This window comes from Neopsephotus bourkii, unplaced genomic scaffold, assembly GCF_033783945.1.
Source record: "Neopsephotus bourkii isolate Nb327-2 ecotype Australia unplaced genomic scaffold, CSIRO-AGI_Nbou_v1 NB_1273, whole genome shotgun sequence".
NCBI classification, from domain to species: Eukaryota; Metazoa; Chordata; class Aves; order Psittaciformes; family Psittacidae; genus Neopsephotus; species Neopsephotus bourkii.
In genome coordinates this window covers 415,023-435,407 of record NW_026901758.1, presented here as the reverse complement: position 1 = coordinate 435,407, position 20,385 = coordinate 415,023, and the positions used below count along the sequence as shown (strand labels likewise).

General features: G+C 37.5%; 1 protein-coding gene across 39 annotated transcripts in view; it reads right to left on the bottom strand.

Annotated features, from left to right (window-relative positions):
• The window catches only part of PTPRD (protein tyrosine phosphatase receptor type D), a 466,133-nt gene that overhangs the window by 36,114 nt on the left and 409,634 nt on the right, over positions 1–20,385 (bottom strand). For all 39 annotated transcript variants that reach the window (XM_061365082.1, XM_061365081.1, XM_061365083.1 and 36 more), the window contains one exon: positions 14,278–14,453. In XM_061365082.1, the coding sequence (XP_061221066.1) occupies positions 14,278–14,453 (176 nt within the window). The remainder of the gene's footprint in view (positions 1–14,277; positions 14,454–20,385) is intronic.

Below are 20,385 nucleotides of genomic sequence, written 5' to 3'. Positions count from 1 at the left end.
TACCCTGCAGTTCCGATGTATAGATTGTATTATTGTAGAAGCAGTTCCAGCTTCCAAAGAGCATGCCTGAAAAATTTCACCAAAAGCTTTTTACCAGAATGACTTTATAAAATCAACTTCCAAATGTAATTTGGTGACAGAGCCGAAAGAGGGTAGATTTAGATTAGACAATAGGAAAACAATTCCTAATTATTATCAGGTTGCCCAGAGAAGCTGTGCCTGCCCCATCCCTGGAAGTATTCAAGGCCAGGTTGGCTGAGGCTTTGAGTAACCTTGTCTAATGAAAGGTGTCACTGCCCATGGCAGGGCACTGGAACTGAATGAGCTTTAAGATCCCTTCCAGCATAAACCACTCTATGATTCTACAACAGAGAGAAATAAATGTTCAACATAAAAAAATAAATGGAAATTGAGAACATAGTAGGGCACCAGCATTTTTGCAAACAACAGAAAATAATTGTTTCATTTTTATTTTGTATAAAAACCTAAAGTTAAGCATAACTGAGGTTTAGAAGCCTGTAGAGAATTCCTCCTTTTCAGTTAGGCTGCGACAAAATAAACGTGCTGCTACTCTACGTGCAGATTTTAGGGTTTTGTTTGGTTGGTTGGTTTTGGTTTGATTTTTTTTTTTCCATTTCATTGCATTTCATTGTTGTTTTATATATTAGTTTATGTAAGAAACTACAACTATTTTACAATTATAAAATACTTTCTGTTGGAACTAAGTTATGCAGAGGCCTGCTACTGGAAGAAGATGCTTCTTAAAAATAAATACAATTTTAGACCAGTATATACATTACTTGAAAGCGTAAACTGATGAAAGTAAGAATGAAATTTTTAGAAAGAAAGTATGATTTCTGATTGATGTTTGAACTTCTGAAACAGCACATTAACCACAAGTTGATGGAACTACATCTTTTATTCTTTTGCTTTTTGATTTTCCTGAGAACAACAGGTCTTATTCAGAGATGTGACCTTACCCGCCTCCCACCTCTTTTGCTCTGTGATCGTAAACCTTACATTCCCAATACTCCTAACAATTTAGAATCCAATTCATCTTTGTGAGAGATCAGAACAATGTTTTCTACTGGACTTCACTCGCAGCAGAGGATCAAATAATGTAAGTTAATTATGAAGGCACTATTTTTGAAATAGAGTTCTCTTTAAATCTTTTATCCTATGTTAAGATCATACACTTCAGCACTTAAAATTTGTTTTTCAGGGGTTATACACTAATATATTTTTCAGAAGAAAATTCTCAAACCCCTTGAGTCACCCGAATTTCACACTAAACATCAGCAAGATGATTTTTAAATTAGTTGCCAGATTGCTTTTTGTCCTTTAGTTCTTTAAGTCTGTGTTCGATTTCCCTGTCATATGGGCAATTTATTCCTTACTTCTGTACATTGTTTGTAAAACAGACAACTTTAAACATGGCCATTATAACATGCATCCTCCTTCAGAAATACAATTATGAGGTTTATTTATTTTTAGAGTTAGTTTGTAACATAGCTTTGGTGAATTTCACAGTCCTCATCCTACTCTTATCCAAGCAGCTCCCAGTGCCAAGGGTTGATTTTCTCTTCTGATTATGGTCATTTGCACTCAGCGATAGCCATTCTGTGCCATGAACTGTACATGGTTACAGAGAACAGCTTTCACCAATAACTCTCTAATGTTCTCTTACTTGTCACTAAAGATGGCAGGATGAATGGAACAGACATGTGAGTACAAGAAAACCCCACCCCTCACTGGTGATTTCAAAAAGTGTTTTTAAAAGAGAAAGTCAATTATGACTAATGGGAAGTATAACTTTTAGTACTACTTTCACTGTCTCATGATCATAGGTTGTACATGCCAAAACCACTACATCTGAGATCAGAGTAGCTTTCAAAAGACTACCAAATTTAATAGCAAATCTTTTAAGTACCACAGCAGTAGACAGTTAGAAGATGTAACTAATGACAGGCACATTCCCTTAACCTGCCCCTTAAACACACCCATTTTCTTTCTTTACATTTCTTCCAGACCATGAGAATCCTTGCTCTTCATGGAAGTACAAGCATTCACTGAAAGCAAAGCTGTAAGAAAATGTAAGTAAGTTCTTTCTTTTCCATTAAAAACGAGAAGCTTGAAACTATTTCAGACTCGAGAAGTTTAAGTAGATACAGAGTTCCTAAGAACATTAGTGGATATTCACACTTCAATAAGTCACAGCCACTACAGAAGGCACTGCCATGCATCAAAAAAGCTGAAGGAAGGATATTTCCATATGAACATATGAATACAAAGATGTCTGACATTCAAGGTTAGAGAAATAATTTTCCATTATAAAGTTCCATCATTCAGTCTGAAAAGCTCCTTCAGGTGATTCTCACATGAGCCAGCTCTTACAGGCCATCTGAGATTGTAAGGACAAAACAAAGATCATGAAAGATAAAACCACCTAGTCATAGGCAGATTCATCTAGTAAATTTCTTGCTGCATGAACAGGATATGAATTATGCTGAATCTGGAATTTGAAATAGCAGCAGTATGTTACAAAAATTGTGCTCTGGTTTTCTTAATAATAATGGTCTTGTGCAGACAAAACTTTCCAATGACAATTTCAGATTGTCTTCCTTCAAAAATAAAGTATCTCAACAATGACAATGAATGATAATAATAATTATGGAACAAAAGAGTGACAGTTGTTGGTGATTAAAACTGCCTCAAACCCTATCAGGCTAGCTTAGTGAATAAGACATTCCAGCTGATGTTCTATCTCCAAGCAGTTATTACTCTGAAACCATTTTCTTTTTTGCAACAATGCCTTAACACCTAAAGGTTAGGCTGATTGGACTATAAAGACTGTAGGCACTGACAGTAGTATATGAGATTGTAACACAAAGATTAGAAAGAAATAAATCAAAATACATAAACATATTTTTTAGGCATTATCTAAAGATTTGCTCAAGTGTCACTCATTCACTTGAAATGACAGATTGAAAATAGAAACTCGTATTCAGAAATACGGCTGAAAATAGAACAGTTTAGAGTTTCTGATTTTGCTTTTAGAGAGACACAGAATTTAATAGAATCCTAAATTCTGAAAGAACTGATCACCCAGCCACAGGTAGACAGATCCTTCTAAGACTCACCAAGTATATTCGCAAAACAATTAATTACTTCTGGAAATCTTTGTTCTTTGAATCCACTTTTTACTACAAAAAAAAAAAAGAACATTTGCATGCACTTGTTTCTAATAAAGATTTACAGTAGATACATACCTGCGAGTACATAAACACAAAGACATTCAAATTCAGTCTGGAGAAAGGAGGCTTAGGGAAACCATATCGCTCACTAAAACTACCCGAAAGGAGGTTGTAGTGAGGTGGGTATCGGTCTCTTTTCTCAGGTAACAAGAGACAAGAAGAGGAAACAGCCTCAAGGTGCACTAAGGGAGGTTTAGATTGGATATTAGGAAAATTGTTTTTCACTGAAAGGGTTGTCAAGTACTGGGACAGGCTGCCCAGGGAAGTGACTGAGTCACCATCCCTGGAAGTACTTAAAAGATGTGTAGATGTGACACTTAGGGACATGGTTTAGCAGTGGACTTGGTAGTGTTAGGTTAATGGCTGAACTCAATGATCTTACGGGAGTTTTCTATCTAAACAATTCTGTCTAAGGTCTTAATTACAGTAGTCTTGAAAAAGAAGTTTAATAGGATTTGGAGACAACATAAATGAACTTTAGGCTGATCAATTCATAACAAACTTTAGTTCTCTAGAAGTCTGCAAATCAACCATCATTGCAAACTTACTTTTTGAAAATTCTGAGATATGATTAATACACTAACAGTAAATATTAAAGATAATTTGTAAGGAAAAAGATAAGCCTCAAACTTTTTCCACTCTGATCCTTATAACAGAATGTGGTATGGTTATTAAAACAGAATGAAATAGATAACTGAAAGGTATCTTGGGCATATTTACTCTATCTTGTTTTTCATCTTCATCTATACATTTCAAGAACAGTAAAAAACTATACTGCTAGCATCATTACAAGATGCCCTTTTTGAGCTCCTCCTTAACAAGGAAGGCAGGGTCTTAGTGAAATAATTTTTAACAATAAGCCTGTCAAAGAGATAAGTACATCAAGGTTTTCTAGAAAGATCTTAAAAAGGTTTATATGAATGGAACCAAGAGGAAAATAGAATGGGCTGACTTTTTTTTTCTTCATCCTCTTCCTGTACTCAAGGTTGATCAATATGTGCAGCCTGAATAATCCTTTCACAGAACATGGTATTGCATTACAGTATGAAGAAGATATTGGACAATTCACCTTACTATTCAAGTGCTCTAACAAAACTTTTGAATTTTCCATACAAGAGAGCTATCTCTTTTAGCTGATATGAATATTATGCAAGAAACCAGTGAAATAAAATAATCACATAAGTGAAATATCAGAGCAACAAAATTCTATTATTCTCATGCTTTTGGTTCACCTGAAAGCCAGAAGTAAATGGATGAAACAGCACAAAAATTAGAAATGGTACATTGGAGAACATTTTTAGACATTAAGAGGTTTGCGTTTGGAGTTTGATTTCTGAGTGATACTTTGAGTCATGGTGAGTTTTCCATTCCTAGTTTAATACACAGATAAAATTCCTAATCTCATAAATGTAATTCTTATAATTCCTGTGATATTAAGCAGAAAGACCACCTAGAAAAGTAACCCATTACCAACATGTGCTTTTCATTAGCCAGATTAATTCTTTAACTTTCTTAAAAAATTAGAAAACCTTTGTACATGATTGAAAAAGTAAATCATAATATTCTCTTTCAGAGACACCTGTCTGAAGAACTTAGATTTTCCAGATTTATTTCTCATTATAAAGGAGAACTGTGCCTTAGAGGTTGTCTTGCCTAAACAATACTAAATTAATTCCTTTTCAAGGACCTGAAATGCCCCTTTCAAGCATGAAATTCCTTAACTGAACGTTCCACACTGAAGTAAGATTGCAGTGATTAAACAGATACGAACTAATCACTGCATAAAAAAAAAAAATAATTAAATTTGCAAGGAAACTTCTAACTCAAAATGTGAATGGCCATTTGCTACATGTGGCATATTATCTCTGTATTAAGAGAAGAATTATATGAGGTAGTAATGCATGTCTTAGCTTAAACACAAAGCAAATGAACTAGGCAAACTAAGCAAACGCTTTGGAACCTGCTTAGGGCAGGGGGCCCCAAGACTGTTGCTTGATATTCGAGGATCACCTGCTATAAGCTCAGGAATGTTGCATCCTGACTAGAAGAAAGTACGACAGGAGGGCCAGGAGACCTCCTTGGATGCATAAGGAGCTGCTGAGGAAACTTCGAAGGAAAAAAGAGGGTTATAAAAAGTGGAAGCAAGGACAGGCAGCCTGGGAAGAGTACAGGCATGTTTTCTGGGAAGCTAGGAACCAGGTTAGGAAAGCTAAGGCCCAGTTACAATTAAACTTGGCTAGAGATGTGAAAGATAACACAAAAGGATTCTATAGGTGCATCGCAAATAAAAGAGAGACTAGGGACAATGTGGGCCCTCTCCAGAAGCTATCAGGAGAAGTGGCTACCCTGGGTCTGGAGAAGGCTGAGGTTCTAAATGACTTCTTTGCCTCAGTCTTCACTGGTGTCATGGTTTAAGCCCAGGTTGTAAGTCAGAACCATGCAGTCTACTCCCCCCCAGCATTCCTTCCCCCCACCACCCCAGGATGGGGAGGAGAATTGAAAGAATGTTAACTTCCATGTGTTAAGAACTGTCCAGTAACTAAGGTGTAACACAAATCACTACTGCTACCACAAGTAATAATAATAGTGGTAATGGAAATAAGGGAAGAGAATACAATACCACCCACAGACACCGAGGCTGACCGAGCAGTGAGCCAGCCCATCCGGGTAACTCCCAGTTACATCCTGGGCATGATGTGCTGGGGTATGGAATACCCCTTTGGCTAGTTTGGGTCAAGTGTCCTGTCTCTGCTTCCTCTCAGCTTCCTCTCCTCCATGGCAGAGTACGAGACTCACAAAGTACTTGGTCAGACTAAACATTTGAGCAGTAACTAAAAACTTTGGTGCTATCAGCACTGTTCCCAGGCTGAAAGTCAAAAACCACAGCACGGCACCAGATACAAAGAAGGACAACTGACAAATGCTCTGACCACACCACCCAAGTCTTGGAAGGCAGATGCAGTGACTGTGAGAATGAAGACCTTAGGCTCACTGTAGGAGAGGATCTGATTCAAGAGCATCTTAAGAACCTGAACATGCACAAGTCCATGGGACCTCATGAAATCCATCCACGGGTCCTGAAGGAGCTGGCAAATGAAGTTGCTAATCCACTGTCCATCATATTTGGAAAATCATAGCAGTCAGGCGAAGTTCCCAATAACTGGAAAAAGAGAAATATAACCCCCATTTTCAATAAGGGGAAAATGGATGACCCGGGGAATTACAGACCAGTCAGTCTCACCTCTGTGCCTGGCAAAATCTTGGATCAGATTCTCCTGGAAGGCATGCTAAGGCACATGAAAAACGACAAGGTGCTTGGTGACAGCCACCATGGCTTCACTAAGGGGAAATCCTGCCTGACCAATTTGGTGGCCTTCTATGATGGGGCTACAGAACTGATGGCCAGGGGCAGAGCCGCTGACGTCATCTACCTGGACTTGTGCAAAACATTCGACACTGTCCCACATGACATCCTTGTCTCTAAATTGGAGAGACATCAATATGATAGGTGGCCGAATGCAAAGAGTTGTGGTCAATGGCTCAACGTCCAGCCGGAGACCAGTAACGAGTGGTGTCCCTCAGGAATCAGCTTTGGGACCGGTCTTGTTCAACACCTTTATTGGTGACATGGACAGTGGGATTGAGAGCGCCCTCAGCAAGTTTGCCAAGGACACCAATCTGTGTGGTTTGGTTGATATGCTGGAGGGAACGAATGCCATCCAGAGGGACCTTGACACGCTTGTGAGGTGGGCTGATGCCAACCTCATGAAGTTTAACCATGCCAAGTACAAGGTCCTACACCTGGGTGGGAGCAATCCCAGCCACAGCTACAGGCTGGTCAGAGAAGAGATTCACAGCAGCCCTGCGGAGAAGGACTTGGGGGTGTTGATCGATGAGAAAATGAACATGAGCTGGCTTCAGTGTGTGCTCGCAGCCCAGAAAGCCAACCGTATCCTGGGCTGCATCAAAAGGAGTGTGACCAACAGGTTGAAGGAGGTGATCCTGCCCCTCTACTCTGCTCTCGTGAGACCTCACTTGGAGTATTGTGTGCAGTTCTGGTGTCCTCAACATAAAAAAGACATGGAACTGTTGGAACAAGTTGATAGGAGGGCCATGAGGATGATCAGGGGGCTGGAGCACCTCCCATGTGAAGATAGGCTGAGAAAGTGGGGGCTGTTCAGCCTGGAGAAGGCTGCGTGGAGACCTCCTAGCAGCCTTCCAGTATCTGAAGGGGGCCTATAGGGATACTGGGGAGAGACTTTTTATTAGGGACTGTAGTGACAGGACAAGGGGTAATGGGTTAAAACTTAAACAGGGGAAGCTTAGATTGGATATAATGAGGAGATTGTTTCCTATTAGGGTGGTGAGGCACTGGAATGGGCTGCCCACGGAAGCTGTGAATGCTCCAACCCTGGTGTTGTTCAAGGCCAGGTTGGACACAGCCTTGGGTGACATGGTTTCATGTGAGGTGTCCCTGCCCACGGCAGGGGGGTTGGAACTTGATGATCTTAAGGTCCTTTCCAACCTTAAATGTTCGATGGTTCTAAATAGTAAATTAGAGTTACAATGTAGTTTTGACTAAACCACTTGCTATACATTTGCATCAGGGAAATGGTATTTTTCAGAAAGCTATCAGTTTACTGCAACAGCTAAGAGAAAGAACTTCATTTATAGACACAGAATCATAACAAAAAACCCTAGATGTTTGCCTTGAAAAATACTTGTGGCAGTACCAGGTACTGTCATTTCATTTCAGTTAAGACTGGCGTAAACAGTTCTTGAAAGCTTACTTAGAGTGGAAGAGACCACAAAAAATATTCTACAGACGTTGCTCCATTCATGACGTATTTTGGAAGTTCTCTAGTAGTTTAACATAAATCACCTTTGCTACAAAGTTTATTTCTTCCTCCAAGTGGCCCACAGGAAGGGAAATTGGTTGACTGCCATGAAATTTTTAACAGCATTTCACATGCTAGAAGACTATTATATTTTCCTCCACTCTCTTATATATAAACCAAGTTCAATTATTTCTGACTTCCCTATACATAATTTCTCCAACCTCTGCTCATTCTTCTAGTTTCTTTGTAATTTACCAACAGCTTTTCATGTGGAGCATATGTCCTCGACACCAAATGTGTGTAAGCTGAAATAAACAGACATGACATGCCAAAACTATTTTCAACCTGTATAGTGGCATTAAAGTGGCACTAAAACATTTCTTTTCACACAAAGTTAACCCTGCTCATAGTACGGCATTTCTACAGATATTTGGTTGGGTGACATAACAGAGTTTTAGCTGAGGTTCTTTGGCACAGCACTTCCACATGGAATGTGCCTAGTAAAAGAAACTTTAAGCTTTATTGGTGGGTGCAGTCTTTGTTAGCATAGACCTAGGATTAGATACTTAGATGAATTAAGAACCTATGAATGACTGCATTTCAGTGAGAGTTGAACAAGTCCCTGCCCTTGTGCCTTTAAGAATACTTCCACAATGAACAGCCATATGGCTGAGTTTTATAATTCCAACATGGTAACTGGTGACTGCAGCTCATACAATAGTGTAGGAATTTTTGGACTGTGGCCATTGCACTTTGTTACAATAAAAAACCCCAACAGTACAAACCTAAATATTTTTATTTTTGTAAATCTATTGAACACATGGTCTGCTTGACATTGGATTTTTTTTTCGCCAGCTTTTTCATTCGTTTTTCTTTTGACTCATACTTTAGCATGCTGAGATCACTAAAGAAGTAAAATAAGATTCTGATATAATATTACTGATAGAGAAGTTACTGACTTCCCATTAAAATGAGGGGCTGAACAATGACAAAACTACACAGTTATTTGTTCTTTAGAAAACAACATAATTCCATATGAGGAAATGCCATCTGCAACACACGTCCTGTCAGCTGATATGTCTGCTGGGACAGATGTTACCTCTTACCAGATAAAGACATGCATATTTTTCTAGTTGCTGCAAAACGTAGTTAATTTTTTATTTATATTTTCCTATGAGTAAATACATATTTCACATCTTAAAAAATCCCAGACCCCTATTTTTACATAGCTGTGCTGCCCAATACAAAACATTAGTGCAGTTTTTATGAAGAAATCAATTACATTTTGTCTAAATACAGTACAATACCGTGCACTTGGGAGCATATTTATTTAATCTGTAATGAATTCTTAAGTGCATGTATTGATGACTTTTCTACTCAGTGAAGGTGTCTTATTGTCACCCATTTTCAACCCAGTATTTTGATAGATAATAGCTTCAGTATTACCTGTCAAAACATTGTTAGTCTAAAAGATATGAAAATTACTGCAGAAGCTCCGCAAAACAAATGGAAAACTATCTTTATCACATTCACATAAAACTCCGCTGCACAGCCTGTATTTTTCTGAAACATCTTTATATGTTTCACACAAACACTGTTCTTCATTTTATTTGCTTATTACCTACTGCTGTGAACATACTCTGTCTACATAGCTAAGACAGAACACATGGCCCTCCCTTAGCTATGAGGGCAGCTATGTCAGATACCAGGTGCTTATTCTTCAATCAACAGATGAAGATTTATTAAAAATGTTAGTAATGTGTGCATTGCAATTATAATAATTTAGGGTTCTTCCTAGGCCTGCCTTTATGTTTTCCATGCTTATAACAAGACAGAATTCTTTGGTGGCCTAAGGTTTGTTTCAAAGCCATTCTTGCCGTACAGTCCCAAGGTACAATTACACTTTCACCATGCTTATTCAAATGTTTTTGTTCCTACATATTTCACTATTGCCATCTTAATATTGAGACAGGATACATGACCTTTCTACTGGGTTTGTTTTTATCTTTCCCTTCCCAAGGAAAACTCAGCTTTTAAACCTTGATAAAGAAGATGACTGTTCTATGCTTGTATTTTTATGTATTCTTGTTTTATAACCTTGATGATGATGTCCACTTCCTTACAGTCAAATGAGTGTCTGGATCAGGCTAACAGAGTGCCGCAAATGTAATTTCCCCATGTATTCACTTAGTCATTTGCAAATGTGAATGAAGCTGGTAGCATCAGGACAAAAACTAAAACCTTTTCCAGAATCTGGCTCACATTTGAATAATTGACAGGGTCATTATACTGTCAGTTAGCTTTAAACTGATAGGAGTATTTTGACAGAAGATTCTAATCCTGGGGACTAGGGTCCCACCACAAAAAATACTGCCAGTGAAGTTAAGAAGGAGGTATTTCTATGAGTTCCAAAAGATTATTTAAAACATGGAATTATTTAAAATAAGTAATTGCATAGCAAAGAAGAAAAGGACTGAATCCTCTTTCAAGTGGATGATCTACAACAATTTCCTATCCTAAAACAGGAAGCATGACTAAACATTTCCTGTTTCAGGCAGTATCTTTTGCTCTAAAGTGAGATTCTCTATCTTCGTCTGATCATTCACATCATTCACCCAAGTTGTCAGAACATTCAGTTAATTCAGAGGAACTGACTAAACAGAAAGGAGAATGTGCGTTGCTGGGGGCACAGAAGACAGAGAAGCGGGGAAGAGAGCTATCACACATTAATGCTTTATAGCTTTCCTTAGTGTAACACACAGCAATTTTATTTTTTTTAATCTCTAATTTGCAGCTTTCAATAAAGTTCTTCTATTTTACTTAGATTAAACTCTTGCATGTGACAAAAATGCTACCAACACCGTTCAATGCACTGCCAGTGTGTATAATCCTTTTTGATATAAATTACGTGCAGTGTAGCTGAATGATGGGACTGACTTTCTCTCTCTAGTCTGATTTAAGTCAAATGAGATCCAGGTGATGACATTTCATAGGAAACCGATAAAGTGTGAAAGGTTATAAGTGAAAGATATTCTCTTTTCCTGCAGCTTCCTTTCAGGCAAACAAATGAATAATGAATTCACTCTAACATCTTCATTTGACGAACTCAGCTGTAAAATACGTACATTCTCAGAGCTGAAGTTATTTAAACATCTAGCACATGCAAATGAACTAACTTTCTGCAGATGCAATTAAAATCCTCATCTTTATCTATGCAGTCCAGGTTAAAAAGGCTGATACCAAGCTGTAGGACTACATAATGAAAAAAGCAAGCTAAACAGAAATGACGACATGGAGATGGAAAGCAGGTGAAGTCCCTGAGAGAAATGATCGTGCCTTGCAGCAGGAATAATGATCAGGCTGCCAGGACACAAAAGCAATCAACATGGAATGAAAGGAAAAAGAGAAACAAAATTAGCAAAGATCAACTCTAATGGTATGTAACAGTGTTTGTATTTCATTTTTGAAATTTCACTTTGCCTCCTGCTTTGATGATATGCTGTATAAAAGTGATAGCATGAGAAAAAATAACAATAAAATGTTAGCATTGTATTATCTTCCCACACCATCAATACCATTAATTACATTACATGTAGGTACTGTATCAGAAGAGAGAACTGGTATGCCATATTCACAGAATTGCAGACGCTAAGATTGAAGATGAATTAGGTACTGGATAGCGGGTCTATAATGCTCCACACTGAGTGCATCAAACTCACTTGACCTATGAACACAGAATGAGCTAAATTATGCACAAAAATATGCCAACATAAGCACTGAATACACACACAATCCGTTGACTAGATTGTCTGGTCTCTCATGCTTAGCAAATGTAGTGCTACTGAATGCTAATCACTAAATAGTGATTACTATTCTGATCAGTCGTTTTTTAGGGTGTAGTCAGCAAAGGCTAGAGTTAGCTTAAAACTCTGCTAAACAACTATTGAAGAGAATGAGCAGAATTTCATTTAGCTACATTGAAACATCCTTCTAGACGGTGGCTATATGTGGCCCACAGTATTAAGATAAACTCTTCAGTATTGAGTACACCTTCTGCAATGGGTGGCTTATTAGGATCAGATTTTTTCTTAGCACTGATTCTAGTTAGCAGGAACTTTATTATATAAGAAATAATTAGTGAAGAAATGGGCAAAATTTCATTTGCTTAATTCCAAACAACTGCCAGTGCCTAGACTAGACAAGGCCTGTAGACTCAAGAGAAAATGAAAATTTCAATGAAAGTACTTTCTGCTGTGTGCTAATTGCCATTAGGTATGTACAGGCAGTGGTGGTAATGAAGGTTGAATTTACATGTGGAAAGTGATTCTATAATTAAATACTATACATAGCTTTATATGAAAAAAAAATAAAAATCCAACTCTATTTTAGAAAAGTGATTAAATATATAAGAAGAATAATGATATACATGTATGACAAGCCTCTAGAAAGGAATGACTTGTCAAGAGGCTCAAAAAGTTATGTAATCATTACAATTATATGTACCCAAGTATGTGAAAAAAAAGCCCATCAGTACCAATACAGTACTGCATTAAGCTTTACAGTGCATTCCTCCCTCTTCCAAGCTTACTCATTCAAAAACATTTTCATATGGAAATGGAGTTCATCAATAAGTTACTGAAATATCAACTATTATCCATTTATCTCCGTAAGATATTTTTTACTCACTTAAAAGCTTTTCTGGGTAAATAAATCTCCTCTCCTCCTCCCTAGTCATTTTCTCTTTCTGAACTGTTCTTGATCCTCTGTATTTATGGCATTTCTTTAAAATATGTTGCACAGCACTCGCAGGTACCTACCCCTTCACACAAGATCTCAAGACAGTGTACCCCCGAATGCCCATGGCAGTATTTTCATTGTTATTTATCTCTTGGACTTATACTTGCAATCCCTGATACTGCTGTTATGGAAGGTTCCCAAGGGAAGGGATTGCCACTGATAACAAAAATTACCCCCTTTTTCTCTTCTTTCCTGATTTCTACATTTGGTTGTAACTTCTGGTTTACACTACAGGACTCATTACGGTGTTTGCAGAAAGCTTAGCAATGAACAAGCCATGTAGCACCTTGAGTCTACACGGTTGAACCCTAACCCATGTAGCAGTCAATGCATGCTCCCTGCAACAATAACAGCATCATAAGCAGGAAGAGCCCAGGAGGAGCTTGAGTGTATCTTCACATAAAATACAGATATTGTAAGAAGATATGATGGGGTTACCCCTGCTCTACTGGAGACGGTGCGGAGGGCTGCACACACTTGCCTTTCTGACTGGCCACTAAGAAGGGTTTTCTTCCTTTTATTTTTCTCACCATCTCTTTTTTTTTTTTTTTTTTTTTCCACTCTTCCTCTCCTTCCTCCTCCAACAACATCCATCATTTCCATCAAAGGATGAATGCCACCAAATACAGACCTTCTAGTCCACACAGCGGTCTGTTACTACTCTATCACATAAGTTACTATGTAACAATAAAGCATTATTACTTTTGTTTTCACATATAGCACGTCTTTCATTATGGAACTTCTACTACCATGCTTTATTGCATGTATCCTTGCGTTTTAGTCCTTCATTTCCTAATTTTACTTTGCCCTGTAAAATCTGAGATACTACAGATGAATTTGTATTCTATTACCGCAGTGCAATTGTAGAGTTTTCCTAGCAGACAGCATGTGTTTGAAAAAAAAATAAAATCTTATGCTTCTTAAGGAAATGCAAATCCTTAATGATCTTAAGTCATGATTAATCTATACCTTATAAAAGTAAAAGTGAATTCTGTTGACAGACATTAACTTCCTCATAACAGCACGATAAAGTCATATTCTTTGTACTACAGAGGAAGTAATATTTTCAATCACCTTCTAACATTTCCAGCATGATTGAAACAGGGAAAAATACCCAACATATCCCTGTGTATCAAGAGATTTCAAGTTTTTCAGACTACAAAAAGTCCTGTAAAATTAGTGACATGACTTGGTAATTTCACAATGGAACTAGCACTTCCTACATAAGTGATTTTCATAGTATGGGCACTTTTAGCTGGTAGCAACCTAAAAAAAAATAATAAATCAGTTTTTCTGCATAAACAGGAGGCATACATGAAAGAAATAAAAATCTTACATAAGTGATTACTCAGGTACAATATTATTAAGATTGTATATGCTTTCCTTACCCGGGACCTCTCCTCTAGTTTTGTCATCATGACGACAGTTGCACCCCGTTGCTCCCACATCATTCTCCAGAAGTCACCAAAGGTTTCTGGCAATGCCCCTTGTGTTGCTATATAAGCATTCTGCTTTCTGTATCCATCTATGTAATTGGCATTTATATAGTCACTGCCTGGTATGCCTGCAAAGACAGAAGAGTGAACACATAGGGCAACATTTTTGTGCTGTCCTACTGTACAAGGGCTAAAAACATCCTGTAACCCAGCTGGATCACCGAAACGTAGCTTGCTGCATCCCAAATAGTAAATAGGTACCAGCAAGTGAGTGTATGCCATTTGTGGAGCCAAGGGGTATGATATTTTCTCCTGGAATAATCATTTGCTTGAAACGAAAGGCTCTGTCTAATAAGGAAGTACAAAAGAAGACTGAAAACCTGTAGTAGATAGAGAGACCGGGGAGTGGAAACAGCAGCTGAAAAGCTGGTCTGACATCGCCTGCAGTCACCCACCAACGTGGCAGCCTCTGCCTGGGCCATACAGTAGTCTCTCCCTCAGACGCCTAGAGTAGGCTCTGCTTAACTCTCATGTTGAACTCACTGTATTTCTTTTAAACATAAAAAAAATTATTTATGTTGTCATAATATTAATAATACTGCTACATTCATTTTTCCCATTAAATGAGAAGTTAAATATGAGCTTTGTTGTAACAAAAAACATTATGTAAGTCAGGTTTAAGAAACAGTGGAATCTGCTGTATGGTGTGTGCATGAAGTGAAGACCTCTTCAACACTGAATAAAAAATAAAGCACAGGAAAAGAAGGTGGAATCTAAGACCTGTGGGCACAGTGCACCTACACTGTCAGTTCCTCGAGGCTCAGGTATTTTGGACAAGACTTACAGAGGACTTTGGGTGTCCCTACCAGACACATGTTCATGCTTTAAGCCACACAGAACTGAGCCAGCTCCTAAATGGAAACTATTTAACTAAGGGTATTCAGTGCCATGTGTGTACTGAGAACTTGGTGATAACATGCTGTTTGCCAAGGTTGAGGAGAAGTATTTGCTGTAGTAAAGACTGTGTTACTAGTGTGGACAAATAAGGCAACCATGCTCACAGAAAGGGGTAAATATGGATATACAGGTCTCAGTACCGTCCTGCCTGGATTCAGCAGTGCAGGACATGTGGCCTGCTTTCAGCTAAGACCATGGGCATACTGGAAGACAAGGCATTGCAAGCATCAGTTCTGATGTCGCTGATGGTCTAACTGGTGACTTGAAGAGAAGGTACTCATGTGAAATCTCAGTGCTGGTGGGATGGCAAAGCAGTGTTTCACACATTACTGCAGTGTTGAACATGGAAGCGTTCCCTAGAAGAGTTAGCTGAAGTACTGAATTGTGCATCATAATAAAATGATATAAAAGGTTTGTTAAAGTGATTAACAGAAGTTACTTCTTTGAGCAGAAATGAATGATTTCTCTTTACACAAGCCAATCTGTCATGCCCATATCTACAACTCCAGGATACAGTGGAGGTTCCACAAATTGTTTAAAAAAGAGTCAAGGTGGTACAAGTTCCCCAGCTTATTCTAAAGCCATGATTGTTCTTACTCCACCAAGCAATAAAATTGATTTTTCTTGGCTATGAAACACAACATACTATTGACTAAATTTAAAGAAATATTTCTCAAGTCAGAAATTGAACCTCCATATCTATTCTATTGTATTATCTTGTGCTGGTGATCCCAAACCAGGAATAATATGGGCTGCACATTCCTACGTTTCCTGACAGCCAGTGGCATACATCTGAAAACTAAGTCTTGTGGCATCAGTGGGGTTCAAAATATTGTGCATTTGAATGGAAAATAGGGGTACCTCTTTAACGCTTTTTTGTTGTTATTTGTGATACAACTCAAAGAGTTTCTTCCCTCAGATACAACTCAAAGAGTTTCTCCGCTCATTCTGGGTAACCTTAGTACTTCATTCAACTGCTTAGGAATGAACAAACTCACTGGTTGACTGTGACATTAATTAAGACCCAAGATGATTTTGAAAGTATTCAGGTTATGGGTTACTGCAGTTGTAGTCGGGAATAAAATTTTCCCTTTGTGCCCAAGAAAGCTTAATAGATTTTCTTGGTTTATATGTCCAAGCTATATTTAAACACAAAATTTAATATGATTTGAATGTCTGTACAATTAAAGGAAAATTATGACAAAATATTTCAGGGAAGGACTGAGTTCCTCATTTCAGGGGCACCAGAGTGGCAGCAAATGTACTCCTCAGGCAACATGCATGGATGGGTACAGCAAGACTGGTTGACTATGACTGGAGCTGATTGAAAATATTTTCTGGGAGAAAAATAAACAAAATTAAAAACCTTCAACACTGCACAGTTTATAGTTGAAAAGCATGATTTCCTTCCAAGAAAAGCAGAAATTGGAGCTCAAAAGATCCCTGCTTGTAGACCAAAGCTTTTTTACATGACACTTCTTATTGTGGATATTGGAATTAATGACTTAGAAAACACAACTGCTTGGCACAATGCCATATTTTCTTCCTTTATCAAGATAATAAAAACATTCTTGCACAAAACAGATGAGAAAGAAAAATGAAACCAACAGGAGAAGTCTATATCAACTGGGTATTATTACCAAAGGAACTGAGAAAGCTGGTAAGAAATGCTTTCTGCATAAATTAGAATTATATTATGATGCTTAGTATCACACTTTGAAGAATATGTTATAAATAAAAGCCTGAGGAAAAAATGAAAAAGAAAAACAACACTTTGTAAAGCCGTTAAATGATCTTCTGGGAAAGCTGGCCTCTGGAGCTGATACTGCACAAATTCAGCATGAAGATTATGCCTGAGAAGTGTTGCTAACTGTGTACTAAAGAACAATCTTTATAAATCTTAGCTGCCACTCCCAGTACCTGATATAAAAAAAAAATCCTGAATGCCTGCAATTGCAAATACTATTCTAACAAAAAAAACCGAAATAAATTAAAAATAAAGAAAAACAATTCTAAATAAAAAACAAATTATTCAAATTAGCATGAATAAAAGCTTTCAGATTATATTTTCCTGGATCACAGATGCAAATAAGACAGAATTATGATTAACAATTACTGATACTTGTAAAGAAGATTTCTTCCGAGATAGGTTAAAGTGGAAATTTCCATCCTATTTCTCCACTCACCTTTTACCAAGAGAACATAAAACATCCTGTATGTTCTTTAGCCAGAAAAATCCTTTAACAAGGCAACTTGGCCTCAGCGGCACATTAAACAGGGATTGGCTGGGATATGGACAGGAAAGTCTAATTACCACAGGACCTGAGCAACTGTTAGTGACTTAACTAATGCAGTTTTGGGACAAACTAGGGCTGTTCCATCACTTTGCACTACAAGATTTTCATCAAGGGTTTATCACTAGCAGAATACAGTACTGTATAGGTTTATATCTCCGCTGATATCAAGAGAACAATAGGTTTCAGAATGCTCAGCTATACGGTCTCTTGCTCACACACAGTATCCATTATATGTTTTCTTTGTTCTCCATTCTCACAGCTCCTTCGAGTATCATACCTATTTCTCAGAAGGTCTCTCTTCATCCCTATTTCCATGTATGACCTCAGTTTCACATTTTGTTCCCAGATCCTTTTGTATTCTGTCATACCATTTTTCCACTTTCACTTTCTATCTCACACTTTGCCACACCAGCTTTGCATTATCAGATGTGTTCCACAATCCATATGGTACCTTATCATAAAAGGCCTAGTGAAGTGTATACACTTTAAAAGTAACGTACAGAAAACCTGAACACCTGTAAGTATCTACACTGACGAAGCAGAAAAAATTGTCAAAGGCAAATGGTCTTTTCTCATTCTGAGCTGAGAAAGGTAAAAAATTTTCTGTCAAGTCTAATAGTGAAAAAACAATTTGACTAGTTTGACTGTAGTACAATGAAATCCTGCAAACCCTTGTTAGCTGCCAGAGATTGAAGGAAACATACCCATAAGCACAGCAGCAATTGACATCATTACTTAAATTTGGGTTTAATAGTTAAGAGAGGTTAACATGTAAAAACATGAGTCAAGAGGGGACAAAGCAACCAAATCTTGCCTTCAGTAATACTGACATGAACCTTAACTAAATCTATTGGCATCAATGGGGTTTACTGCAGATTTAGGATAGCATACCTGAAGTGTAAATTTAGGATAACCCATGCAGTGTAAACCTGACTTTTACAAATTTCATGAAGGCAGAGACATAGTTTCTGCACAAAAAGTCAGCTAAAGACCAAGCTCCCAGATCATAATTCTATTATAACTACCTTCTACTAGCCTTTTCAACTATGGTGATGAATGACCAGAGTCTGCAATCTCCTTATCCTGTCAGACAGAATTGAGTACATCAGAGGAAGAATCAGATGAGTCGTTAAGCATAAAAGACATCCTATTTTCAAATATCTCAAGGGAGCAAAGCAGTCCAGATTTTACAGGGTAGGAATGAATAAGCAATGAAACAAATCTGACCAATGCCACAATTCAAGAGCAAAAAATTAAAACTATTAACACTATAGCTCCTGATATGGTGAGATGTATTCATGAACTGAGATGACACTACAGTTTGCTGCAACATAGACTCAGATCCGAAAGGCTAATAATGTAGACCACAAAATTATTCACTTGATTTCCTGAATAGTTATAATCTTAAATAGCTTTAATTAGACTTTGCATTTTATTCACAAACTGAAATCAAATAATGAAATTATTTCAAGCCTTTACAAAGGCTAAGCACTGAACAGCCTTTCTATTTAAAACAAGTTGAACCATAAACTTTTACTTCTGTGCTGCCTTCCTAAGAAAAGTACTGTTAAACAGAAAAAGTGTGTGAAGTAATAGGATTAAACTCAGTCATGCTTGTAAACAAGTTGGAAAAATGCACTGAGGAACTCAAAATGCTGGTGAAGCTGTACTATTGGTTTAAATCAATGACTGATGCTTTCAACTATGTCAGGGCAAAAATGAGCTAAAGCAGCTACTAGATGCCAGTAACAACTATTTCTGTGGAAGTTTCTGTAACATAAAATCTATATAGTTAAGGAGATTATCAAGTTCAAATGGTCTAAGACAAATCCGTATGGTAAGAACTCAGTGAAAAATGAAGCAGCACAACACCAATGAACATTCTGCAGTAATGAACATTGGTAAAATGAAAGCTTTTTACAAATAATAAGGAAAATTCACTACATATAATTTTAAGGATGTAAAATAAGAAGGAAAAAAATGACAAAAAAAGCAAACCTACAGATTGCTGGATCGTGGATGCACTACTAGGACTAGCAGAGTCTGGTGAAGAGAGAAATTATAAAAGATGAAGCCTCAAAGTGAAATGTTGAATTATAGAGAATTATGGAAATAAGGCAATGTTAAAAAGGGGTGGGTGTTTGAATCCTAATCTATGATTTTAAACAGGACAAAGAAAGGGATTGTGCAGTGGTCAGAAGAGAAATATTTAAAAGGAAAGAAAAAAAGAAGTGAGAAAAATCCAAGGTGAGCTGTATGGATAGAAACTAAGAACTAGGAGATGCAGAAAATCTGCAGGCACATTGTAAAACTAGGAAGGTGTGCAGCAGAAGAACACACTGGGAAACAGGAAGAGCTCTGTTAAGAAAAAGAAAGAAGCTTGGATTGTTTTGTTGTGTCTTGTTTTAGAAGTTGGATCATATTAAGAAATTGTATGGAATGAAAGTAAACAGACTGTTCAGCCTAGTATCTCAGAGACACAGGTCTCTGGCACTGGCCACAATACATCGAGAAAGCAGCATCTTGCTTTATAGTGCAAAGCAGATATAAAAATCCAACACGAAGTCATCATGCTCTTGATTACTCTGCAGCTCTCTGAAACTTGGTTTAGTGATTTTCCAACTCTTTAAGACTGAGTAACACAAAGTTAACTATCAAAGGAATATTTTTTAAATAGAAATATAAATTTATACTTCAAAATGATGCACTAATGGAGGTTGTAAGTGCCTGTACTAATATGAAATGAAATTATTTCAGGTTTGACAATTCCTTCAAAAGCCAGTTTCAATAGGGGTATGCATAGTAA